The 12,111-nt window shown below is 43.4% G+C and overlaps 1 protein-coding gene across 1 annotated transcript in view; it reads left to right on the top strand.

Annotated features, from left to right (window-relative positions):
• Positions 1–12,111, top strand: part of Intu (inturned planar cell polarity protein) — a 74,724-nt gene that overhangs the window by 18,647 nt on the left and 43,966 nt on the right. Inside the window, exon 3 of the mRNA XM_032898470.1 lies at positions 6,017–6,102. Coding sequence (XP_032754361.1) covers positions 6,017–6,102 — 86 coding nt within the window. The remainder of the gene's footprint in view (positions 1–6,016; positions 6,103–12,111) is intronic.

Below are 12,111 nucleotides of genomic sequence, written 5' to 3'. Positions count from 1 at the left end.
CAACATTCTTACCTTCCAAGCTCCTAAAGGACATCCCAACGAGATCACGACACTCAATGGCTCTTCTAGCCCAAAGTTTAAAAGTTCCTCCTTGATCCTTCCAAAAACATGGTCAGATCTGTCACAGCCATACCGCATGATACTAGTACCAACTTGTTTTAGTTGGGGTTTCTATTTGCTTCGAAGAAACACCATGACCAAAAGCAAATTGGGGAAGGAAGGGTTTATTCATCCGACATTTCCACATTGTCATCCATCATTGAAGGAAATCAAACAGGGCTGGAACCTGGAAGTATGAGCTGATACAGGACGCTGAGAGGTGCCATTTATTGTCATGCTTCACCATGGTTTGTTCACCTGCTCTCTCTTATAGAACCCAGGACCAACAGCCCAGGAATGTACCATCCACAATGGGCTGAGCCCTCCCCCATTGATCACCCATGGATCACATGGGGGCATTTCCTCAACTGAGGCTACTTCCTAGCTGATGCTTGTTTCAAATTGACACAAAGTCAGCTTGTACAAAAGGGATGAAGCAGGAGGAGTGTGCAGCACTGATGCCATGCTCCATGGACTTGTAGGCCTTGGAGAACTCACCCAAGTAGTGGTCCATCATTTCTGGCTTGCTTATCCCCTGGATGAAAGTCTTGCTGGTGTACACACCCCCCACCCCGCCTACATCCTGAGCACGATGGTCAAGTCCTTTAAGTGGGCCTTCACCACTTTGGGCTCCTTCATCCGCAGTGCCTCCTCCTTGACCTTTCCAGTACAGGTGTGGCTCAGGCCCTGCCGCTGGTAGGTGCTGTACAGCTGTACCAGCTGCTCTAGGACACGTTTTCCCCTCCGTTCCACTTCCACCCCGCTGTTGGCTGCTGGGTCAAGGGTAGATAACTGGATTTTTCTAAGGTTAAGAAGGAAGAAGAAAATCATACATTGTCTAGCTAACTAACTATAAATAATGTTTATCTATTCATTGATTTGTTTGATATTTGATTTTTGAGAAAATATTTCACTATATAGTCCACAAGCTGGTCTCAAGCTTTTGATTTTCTTGCTTCTGCCTTCCAAGTGCTAGGATTCTATATACCATTGATCTCGGTTTACATATTACTTTTCCAGATTACCCATCTGCAGGCTATTTCTGATAAAGAATGAAGATTTTAATTCCATGCTATTTTGTATAGTTTCTTACACCTTTAACTATAGATTTATTTCTTATGACATATGTGGTTTTCTACATTTTTTAAAAAAATGTTTGAAGATATTTGCTCACTTTTCAGAAACGTTTTTGAGGTGTGACATCATTCATAAGTGTATATTGGTCATTTTGTGTGTGTGTTCTCCTGTTCAACAGCCTCCTTGGACCAAAAATCAACATTTTCAGTACTCAGAAGGCATGCCCACAATCAGTCAGCAAGAAGCCCTGATTCTTCAGATAGAATTGCTTTAGCTTATTCTCCAACTTTGTATGAATGGGAGTGTGTGTGTGTGTGTGTGTGTGTGTGTGTGTGTACATGGATATATTCTCTCTCTCTCTCTTTTCTCTCTCTCTCTCTCTCTTTCTCTCTCTCTCTCTCTCTCTCTCTCTCTCTCTCTCTCTCTCTCTCTCTCTCTCTCCACATATATTCTGTATCTTTTCTTTAACTCAAACTACATCTGTGAGATTTTGGGCCAGGGACAGACTTAGTGACTAAAGCTCCTGCTGCATGAGGTCCTGTGTTCAGATCCCCAGCACCCACATAAAGCCAGATGCAACAGCAGGTATGGGCAACCTTGGTGCTTGTATGCAAGGATGGGGCACGATGAGACGGGAATCCCTGGAAGCTGAACAAGAGGCCCTGTCTCAAGCAAAGTAGAAGGCTAGATCAATACCCAAATGTTGTCTTTTGACCTTCATGTGTATACTGTGGCTTGTATGCTGCCAACAGCCCCCCCCCACACACACACAATCAAACATGCCATTTTTAAAAGGAGAGGAAAGGGAAGTCATGTGGCTGCCATGCAGACTTCTCTTCTTGTTTGTTCTGTTTAGATCTGGGCTTTTCTCGAGACAGTTTTCACTGTGTAGCTCAGGCTAATCTCAAACCTGCAGTCCCCCTGCCCCAGCCCTCCAGTGCTGGGATTACAGGCACAGCCACCATGCTTGGCTAATAGTCTATTTTATTTAGACTATTTTCATTCCATTGTTGTTGAACTTTTTTTTACAAGTAAAATATTTGGAATACTTTTTAAAAAGATGGTTTGGTTTTCTATGAATATCTAATGTGTTGTTCTCTATGCATTTCTGTTTCCTTTTCGGAATACATTTTCATTTCCCTGTTTGTGTTCCTTGTGCCTTCCTGACTTACTTATGAACAGTGGCTCTGCCACAATCTGTCTCCTAGAGCGCTCCTTCTCATGTTTTTGTACTCTTAGAAGGAGGCTGGACCCCAGAGTTTGTTGGAAGGACTGAATTTCAGAGCTCCCTCTCTGGGAAGCCACTGGGACAGTTATTTCCTTCTACAGAAGTGAACAGGAGCATTAACAGCACTACTTAGGGGCAAATCACTCGTCACCAGTAGACCTGGGTCTGTGTGTTCTGATTCCCACTCATGACTCCGGCCTGCCATGTTGGTTACTTCAGTCGATGGAGATAGCACCAAAGGATTTATTTCACATTGATGAAAAAGAAGAAGAAAAGAAATTATTTTCTCTGTTCAAAATATAATTTAGATATAAGTATCACTCTGCAGCAGTGTATAATTTAATCCAATCAATTCCTTTTTGGACATTTATCTTGAAAAACCATCCAGAACAGATAGGCAAATTAGAGCTGGCAGGTCACATCAGGCTTACTACCTGTGTTTATATAGCCTGTCTAAGACCCACGGCTCCAGCTGCATATGTAGCAGAGGATGGCCTTGCTGGGCACCAATAGGAGGAAAAGACCTTGGTCCTGCCAAGGCTCGACACCCTCTCCCCCCAGTGTAAGGGAATGTCAGGGCGGGAGGTGGTAAGGGCTGTGTAGGTGGGAGGGGGAACACCTCATAGAAGAAGGGGGAGGGGGATGGTTTTGGATTTATGGGCTTATGGATGGGAAACTGGGAAAGGGGATAACATTTGAAATGTAAATTAAAAAATATCCAATTAAAAAAAATAGCTTGTCTAAAAGGCTTAACTAATTTACAGCATAGGAAAAGGATTTAGAACCCAAATCAAGTATTATTGTACACAGCCCCTGTCTGTTTATCTGTTTTCTGGCTGAGTTCAAGATGGATCTGGTGGGGAGAGTTGAGCAGTTGAACAGAGCATTTTTCCACCAAAGCATAAAATGTTTTCTGTGTGATTTTTTTTTTTTCTTTTTTCCGGAGCTGAGGACCAAACCCAGGGCCTTGCACTTGCTAGGCAAGCGCTCTACCACTGAGCTAAATCCCCAACTTTCTGTGTGATTCTTAACAGGAAAAGTTTGCTAAGCACAGATCAAAATAGGAAATAAAAGTGGGGGAGGGTAGTTGGGGACATGAACACCTGAGTTAAAATATCCAGAGTGTGTGCGTGTGTGTGTGTATGTAATAGTAGTAGTAGTGATTACACATATGCTTGTAACCCCATTGGTATGGGACAGAGACAGGAGGATCTAAGGGGTTTGCTGGCTCCAGGTTCAGTAAAAAGTGTCACAAGGGACTATGGCAGAGAGAGAACAGGACATCTGATTTCTTTCCCTATCATCTTGTTCACATGGGTACACAGACCAATATACATGTGTGCATATAGCACACACACAAATGGAGGAAGAAAACCATGAGCACAAAAATATTTATCGAGTCATTTACAAATTGGTGTCTTAAATATTTAAAGCATAAAAATGTCAAACAAGTGTATGAATATTTACATTATAAGTTATGTCACTTGACCAATAAAATTAAAATTCTTATAAACTATTTACCAGCACAAACACTGCTGCTACCTGAGAGGCTTAAAAGAATAAAAACATTTTATTCTTCACTCTGGTGAACATAGCAGAGACTAGACTGAGTGTTTGGAAGCCATCGCAGCTGTAGTGCTGAGCTGTTTCTGAGCATCTCTGCAGTACTTTTTAACCTGCTGTGGAATAAAGTTGTCATGCAAGCATCTTCTCAGCTTTCCACGGTGGAAACATTTTACATTCATAGAGACAATTTGTGTCCTTGTCCCTGTACAGTAAGCAGACTTACTATGCTCAAGAGACTATGCTCAAGACAGACAGTTTCTCTGACATTGAAGCCATTCACTGTACAGATATTCTAGAAGAGATGGCCAAGTGTAGACCCAGTGCCTTGTTTTGTAAGGCATGCAGAAACCTAAGCGACGTATGGAGAACCATGTGCCATGTTGTGTCTGCCCACACGCATGCCTACTACTCCCCTCAGAGTAGAGTTGGTCTTCTGTAAACCTTTTCTTGATTCTCTATTGTAGTGGTTCAGAACAAGACTTGACCTGCATAGTTTGAAATTACGAGAAAGTACCTAATATACTCATGTTAACATAGCTCACCAGGGTTTTGATAGTACTTTTTAATTATGTTCTTGTAAACCAAAAGTCCCAGGAAAAAAGCTAGACCCTCGGCTGAAAACTCTACAAGGCTGAATGTTGAGTTGGAACATCATGATTGAGCAGATTTGGGGTGTTGCAGAAACACCTGTCTTAGGGTTTTATTGCTGTGAAGAGATAACATGACCAAGGCAGCTTTTATATAGGAAAACATTTAATTGGGCTGGCTTATAGTTTCAGAGGTTCAGTCTGTTATAATCATGGTAGGACATGGCATCATCCAGGCAGACATGGTGCTAGAGAAGGAGCTGAGAGTTCTATATCTTGATCCAAAGGCAGCAAGAGGGTCTTTCCATACTGGGTGGACCTTGAACATAGGAGCTCAAAGCCCATCCCCACAGTGACACACTTCCTCCAACAAGGACACACCTCTGAGGGGTGTCACTCCCGGTGGGCCAAGCATCAAATACATGAGACTATGGGTATCATTCCTATTCAAACTATTACACAGACCAAAGTTATCTTGGACTGTCATTAGCCCTGGTCATCACCAATCCTGTGTCTGTCTTTTAGGCTCATATAACTTTCCACTTACAGCCTTTTTACAGTCAGGTAAGACTTTTTGAAGTATATTCTTACCAAATCATGAGTTTCCACCAACCCTACAATTCAGACTATTCCCAGAAAACATCTAATACTTATGGAAGCATCTCATGGTGTGCTAGTCTACCTACCTGGGATCCTCACCAGTAAATTTGGTAACTGTTGATTTACAAATTCCTTTTTTTCTGGGTCATGTAACCACTTCCACAGCAGAACATCTTTGGAGCTCCCTGAATCTCTGTCCCCTGGACTGTGATCATTCATATTTAACTCAAGAATAAATTGACTCTTACTTTCTTTTGGGTGAGAGCTGGGTTTCGAATCAATAGTTTGAAAGTAAAATTTCATCTTAATAGTGATCCTGATTTTGAAATGGGATAAATACAAGCATTTGGAGAACAGTCATGGGAAAGAAGATTTTGATTGACATGTGCTGCCATGTTGATCCTGTCAGAAGTTGTTGTGTAGACACCAGGGAGTGATGGCAGCAAACATCACTGCACCAAGATGTACCACATGGACTTAATTAAAATTTCAGCTGGATTTTTTTAATTATGGGTCTGAGTGGTTAGATTTAGTTTTTTAAGTTCAGTACTTAACAAAATTTCCATTTGTCCTTTGGGTTCACATAATTCACCCAGTTACACCAAGACTAGAAATATTCACATCTTTAAGTATTCATGGGTTGCAGTGAGTTCTGGAGCAGTGTTGGGCAGCACAATAGATGAGTTGGGAGATTGGCTGTGTCACTAATGTGTGGTATAACTTTGGAAAAGTCCCCAAATGCACCACATTTTCCATTATAACCTTGAGGACGTCTGAATAGCTATTTTCTCATGTTGCAATTCTGGAGCTCTTTGGTTTGGAATATTCACACAGTCGTCTTTTGTTTTTCTGTTTTTAGGCGATGTCCTTGTTGCTGTGAATGATGTAGATGTGACTTCTGAAAACATAGAAAGAGTTCTGTCCTGCATCCCTGGGCCAATGCAGGTGTGGACATCCCTTCCTATTCTGTGTAGAGTGTTGCTTAAAGTGCATGCATTCTGTGCTGTTTCCTTTGTAAGATGCTGAAGTTTTCATCCTGTGTAATCAGTGAATCCTTGAGCAGCAAGGGCAGCTTCGCCTCTTGCTAACACTTACCTCTGGGGCACTGTTCTAAAAGTAGAGGGATAGCTACAAATAAAACTCATCCTAAGTAAAGGAAGCAGCAGCAGTCATAAAAGTAAGCTTGATTGCCAGCCTACCCTTAGAGTGCCCGTGTTTGCCAGTGACAGCACAGCTCTGGGAAGAATCCCTTAAAAGCCATGGGCCAGGTAGGGTGGTGCATGCCTTTAATCCCAGCTCTCCCAAGGCAAAGACAGGTATGTGAGTTACAGGCCAGCCTGGTCTACATAGCGAGTTCAAGGACAGCCAGAGCTATGTAGAAACTCTGAGTAAAAAAAAAAAAAAAAAAAAAGTAAGTAAATAAATAAAAAAGCTGTAAATGTATCTCTTAGGTTATAGAAGTACATAGTTGTCCTGGAACTCAGAGATCTGCTTGCCTCTGCCTCTGAAGTACTGAGAGTAAGTGTGAGTGCCACCATGCCTAGCAAGAAGTGTTTTTTGTTGTTTCTTAATATGGCTTTGGTTGTTTCAAAACCTGTCTCAGTTAGGGTCTCTATTACTGTGAAAAGACACCATGAGCATGGCAACCCTTATAAAGGAAAATGTTTAACTGGCACTGGCTTACAGGGTCTACTCCGTTGTCATCGTAGCAGAAAGCATGACAACGTACAGGCAGACTTAGTGCCGAAGGAGCCAAGAGCTCTATATCTTGATGCACAGGCAGCAGAACGGAACCATGTCCACACTGGGCAGAGCTTGAGCATAAGAGCCCTCACAGCGTGAGGTATGAGCCCTCACCATGACAGAATTCCTCCAACAAGGCCACACCATCTAACAGTGCCACTCCTCCCCATGGGCCAAACATTCAAACATACAAGTCTCGGGGTCATACCTATTCAAACCACCACAAACCTAACTATGGTATTTCTCTTAGGCCTTGTAAAGTAGGAGTTTAAGGCATGCAGGAGCGTAGAAGCTTGGGCTACCCCATGCCAGCCAGCGAACCGTGTGCACTGCTAATGCCACTTACCTTAAGCTCCCTAGCACTGTGACATGGTGTCAGAGGTTTGAGTTCATGGCCAATTGGCTCTGTGTGTCGCCGAGGAGGACTCTAGGGAGAGGCAGCTATAAGGCAGGCAGAGCCTTATTGTAAGTGATAGCTATAGAACAAAGTGGCTTACTTCCTTATAGCTGAAAGGCAAAGAGAGAGCTAGGAAGATGCTGGGTCCAGATGTCTTCCTCAAGAGCACTCCTCCAGTGACCCCATTTCTCCCCATGTTCTTCGAAGCTCCACTTAACCCCCCCCAAGTGATGTCACATGCTGGCAACCAGGTCATGTGTGCACAACAGGCGTTTAAGACCCAATGCATAGCATTACGTCCTGTATTCACAGGCATGTGCCTACATTATAATGAAAGAGCATTTAGTTCCTCCATAAGAATTTCCAGAGCTGTAACAGGTCCTCATTGCTCAAAAGCATGAGTCCACAGTCTCCTCAGGACTTAATGAAACTAACTCAGTTGTGAACATCCATCGAGATGAGAATAAACTGCGTATTTCCCATGATACCATAAGCATTCTCATTACATAGGAAGAAACAGGGAGACTGAGGACGAGCCAGACCTAAGCGAGACTAAGCCAAGCAGCCAGGTCTGCCTCCTGGACAGACAGTGGAACAGTGACTCCAGAAGCTTTGGCGGCCCTGCCCCTGTGGCCCTGCTGGCCAAAGCCCACATGGCAACTACCTTAGGCTGGCTCTGCTCACCGAGGCGGCAGCTTCCCTCAGCCAATGCTCCAAGTTCCTGATGTTTCTGACTTTGTAGGTTTTCCATTGCAGCTTCAGATTCACTCTCATACCTTCACATCCACCTAACTGTCAGGGCTGCCTACGGAGTCTATAAACCTGCGACACACTCTATGGCCTCCTCCACTTGCCTTTGAAGTTTTGGTTGAAGCCTCCAGAGTCATACCGTAACTCTAGCATTCTGCATGCCTGCAAAACGTATCATCACATGGTCTGCCATTTGTCTAAATCTCGGTAGCCCTACTTAAGCCATGGCTACTACAGTGGCCCCCTTAGCTTTACCAGCTAAACAAGACAAAGAATCCTAGACAAGCAGTTATCTGTGCAGTCTGGGTTTTTAGAGCTGTCCTTTCAAAAGGAGTTATAATTTGACACTTTTGAGCTACGGCATGTAATGTGGAGCTGGAAAGGGGTCCTGGTCAATCCTGAGATTTCTTCAGAATACTTTTCCTATTGTCCCAGTGCAAAGTCCTTGGCCTCTTTTGAATAGTGCCAATCTCTCCATATTTATTAGTAGCGACTTTAAACGTATTCAATTTCTGGCTAAAATACAAGTTTTTCAAATGTTTCTGTTCTTTTTTTTACTTCCAATTCCCACTCTTAATCTGGCAAAAATCAGCTATCAACACCCACACCTGGATGTTGTGTGGCTTTAGATTTCCTGTTAGATTAATTAGTCGGCCCCCTTTACCTCAGTCTCTCACAGAGTTTGGGTGCATAGGTAAACTGCATTCCCTTTCTTTCCTGCCATGTGCAAAGGTTGATCTGCCTCTCAGTCGTAATTTATGCCTGAAACCTACTGAGCCTGGTCTTTGCTGCCTGCAGTTTACATTTCTGTCAGGCTGCTGGTCTTCTAAGTCCTTAAGCAAACTTCCCATTATGTCGCTTAGAAAACCCAGGCTTCTCTATCCTGTTCCTCAGACACTTCCTGCAAACCACCTCCCCAGGCCTCTGAACCACATCAGGCATAGATGTCATGGCAAGAAATCACTCTTTTTAAAGTTGCTTAATTAAAAAAAAACTATTCTTTAATAATTTCATGGATAAACACAATGTTTTTCATCCTGTCTACCCCCATCTCCTCCTGTTCCAGTTTCCTAGACTCCCCTCCCAGTCCAATTAGAGCTGCTTGCGTGTACATGGGTGTGGAACATGGTCAACACACCATGACACCAATGAAGAGAGATGACCCTCCTCCCTCAGTGACCATCAGTTGCCTGTAACGCCTCAGGGAAGAGTGGGGCCTTGAGTTCCACCCCCCCCCGCCCCCGCCATGCTGCAGTAAAGATTGGCTTGATCTTCTGCAGGTCTTGTGCAGGCAACCACAGTTGCTGAGGGTTCCAGAGTGCAGTGTCTCCAGAAGACGTTAGTGGCGGACCCTCTGCTCTTCCAGTCTTGCTGCCACCTCTTCTGCCGCGCTCCTGAGTGCGTCTCCACCTCCTCAGACGGATTTTCTCACGTCTTAGGTCCTAACCATAAGGCACCTGTAAGATTCCAGTGGTTAGTCTTCCTATGTTATACTTAAAGGAAAGGAATCTGGAGCACCCAGCAGGCTGAGGCAGTAGGATTATGAGCTATGCTAGCCCGTTTAATGAGATCCAAAGGAGAGAGAATTTAGAAAGTGCTTAATGGTTTTCTCTCTAAGTTGCCATAAGTTATTCAAAGTACTAATTTTTTTAAACTAACTCAAAGCATGCGCCTTCCTTTTACTTTAACCTATGTGGACCCTGATGTCTCGGTTCCAGACGCGGCTGAGATAGGCCTGCCTGAGGCTTTGTTCCACTGGCTTGTGACTATGACATGAGCGAAACAGTCCCTCCAGCAACAGGAAGAAGAAATGCAGGTTTATAAATAATCCCACTGGAGACTTCAACCCAAACGGACTGAACAGTGACATTAAGTATGCACTCGGGGTTCTGCAGCTTCTTGTCCTCCAACAGACAGTGTAATGGGAAGAAAGGCATTGGGAGACCACATCATACCTCCATGCCACACCTCATAGATGGAAAAAAAAAGAAAAGAAAAAGCTCAGCACACACAGCATCATGAAAAAGAGGCCAGAGAACTACTACACAATGAGACAGACTGAACCGTGTATAACCACAGTAATATTTGATATATTAGTAGTGTAGGCTGAATATTCCTTACCAAAAATGCTTGCAGTCAGGAGTGGTTAGTGCTGAGAAAAGAAGAAAAGGAGGAAGGGAGAGAGGGAGAAAGAGAGGGAGAGAGGGGGAAAGAGGAGTGGGGGGAGAGAAATAGCCAGCATGTGATGGAGCAGGATCATGGGAGCACAGTTGACTCAATTTGGGAGTATTGCATGGCTGAACCTCCCTATATAGAGCAACCTGAAACACTAAATACTTAAAATTTAAAACTTTTAAAGCACCACATTGATGCTCAAAATATCTGGAATTTTATAGCATTTCAGATTTAGAGAGTTTTGCCTTACACAACTCAGTGAGATTGCCTAAAAGGGGAAGAGGCTGGAGGAGGATTTGCTGCACCAATTAGACTAATTCCTTACCCGCTGTTCTTGAGTTTTGAAGTGCCACTTGCCAGCTGAAGGAGAATGGATAAGATTGCTGAGAGCCTTGGAGCTGAGAGGAGGGCCCGTGCTGACTCAGGTGCGAGGCAGACCAACTCTGCCAGCATCAGGCTCTCACAGCCTGCAGTGTGCACCTTCAGAGAGGGCTGGAGCTAAGAGGGAGGATGTGTTTGATAGAGGTTAAAGAGGAATTGCTTCTTACATAGCATGAGTTGAAGACAGAAGTGGGGAAGAGATAACCAAAGCCATAAGGTTGGGAAACAATGGGTTATAGAAATCTCATCCATGGACCCGAGGGAACCTGGGCATCATTACTGAGCCGGGAAGGGAGAGAGATAGGCTGGGCATGTCGCACAAGTAAAGGAGGCAGGAGATATGGGATGCATGTTAAATGCTGTGGAAGAGCGTCAGAACACTAAAAGGAGTTTCAAATAAGGTTTATTAGATATGCTTTAAAAAATGTTATCCTGGGCTAGAGAGATGGCTCAGTGGTTAAGAGTGCTCTTCCAGAGGTCCTGAGTTCAATTCCCAGCAACCACATGGTGGCTCACAACCATCTGTAATAAGATCTGATGCCCTCTTCTGGTGTGTCTGAAGACAGCTACAGTGTACTCATACATAAAATAAATAAATCTTTAAGAAGAGAGAGAGAGAGAGGAAGGAAGAAAAGATTATCCCTGTAACCACATAGTGCCTTTAAGTTTCGTTAACCTTTTTTTAAAAATGGTTCTTATCTTTTTATTTAGTTATAAGTTGTCCCTTAATGTCTCCTTTTCCTAAGGCAGCTGAATTTCTCCGCATTTATAGTTGCTTACCATATTGGACTTTAGACATGTCTTTCTGAAGTGTAATTATCTTTGCATGATGGAACTGATCTTTCTTAAATCAGAGTAGTGCTAAAACAGTTCCTTAAAGAATTTTAATGGGTGACCCCATAGGGTGTATTTCTCTTCTGGTCATGGCAAGGTGTAAAGGCCCCTGCATCACAGAAAAGAGGTGATGGTGTTTGCAAAAGATACTAGCAAAGTTAGGTTTAATGCACATGTGCCCCTTTCCATAAGCATACTGGAGTGGTATTAAATGTTAGGTTATTGCTGCTTTCTAAAGTTTAAATTAGTAAAACTTTTAGTTTACCAACTCATTTTTCCCTCTTCTTATTTTTTGAGGGGAATCAGACCCAATATTTACACCTTCCCACCCATAAGAACCTAAGCTGGAGAAGATGCCCTCCAGCCATGGCTCTTTCTCTGAGGTTCCTTTCTGGGGATCCTCCTACTGTGAGTAACCTCCCCCAACACACACCACAGAACAGCTGTCATCTTTGACACTAAATATTGCTTACTCTTGTAGCCTGTTTGTGTCTGTTTTTGTAACATTTATCCATTATGCACACTTATTGGAGGTCAGTGTACAACCAGGAATTGGTTCTCTCTGTCATGTGGCTCTCAAAGATCAAACTCGGGTCATCAGGAATGAAGGCAAGTGTGCTTACCCACAGAGTCCCCAGATAGTCAACTCACATCTAAGATAATAATTCCTAAAA

The sequence above is a fragment of the Rattus rattus genome, chromosome 3 (assembly GCF_011064425.1).
Source record: "Rattus rattus isolate New Zealand chromosome 3, Rrattus_CSIRO_v1, whole genome shotgun sequence".
NCBI classification, from domain to species: domain Eukaryota; kingdom Metazoa; phylum Chordata; class Mammalia; order Rodentia; family Muridae; genus Rattus; species Rattus rattus.
The sequence above is the reverse complement of the archived record's forward strand: the minus strand, read 5'-3'. Positions and strand labels throughout refer to the sequence as shown.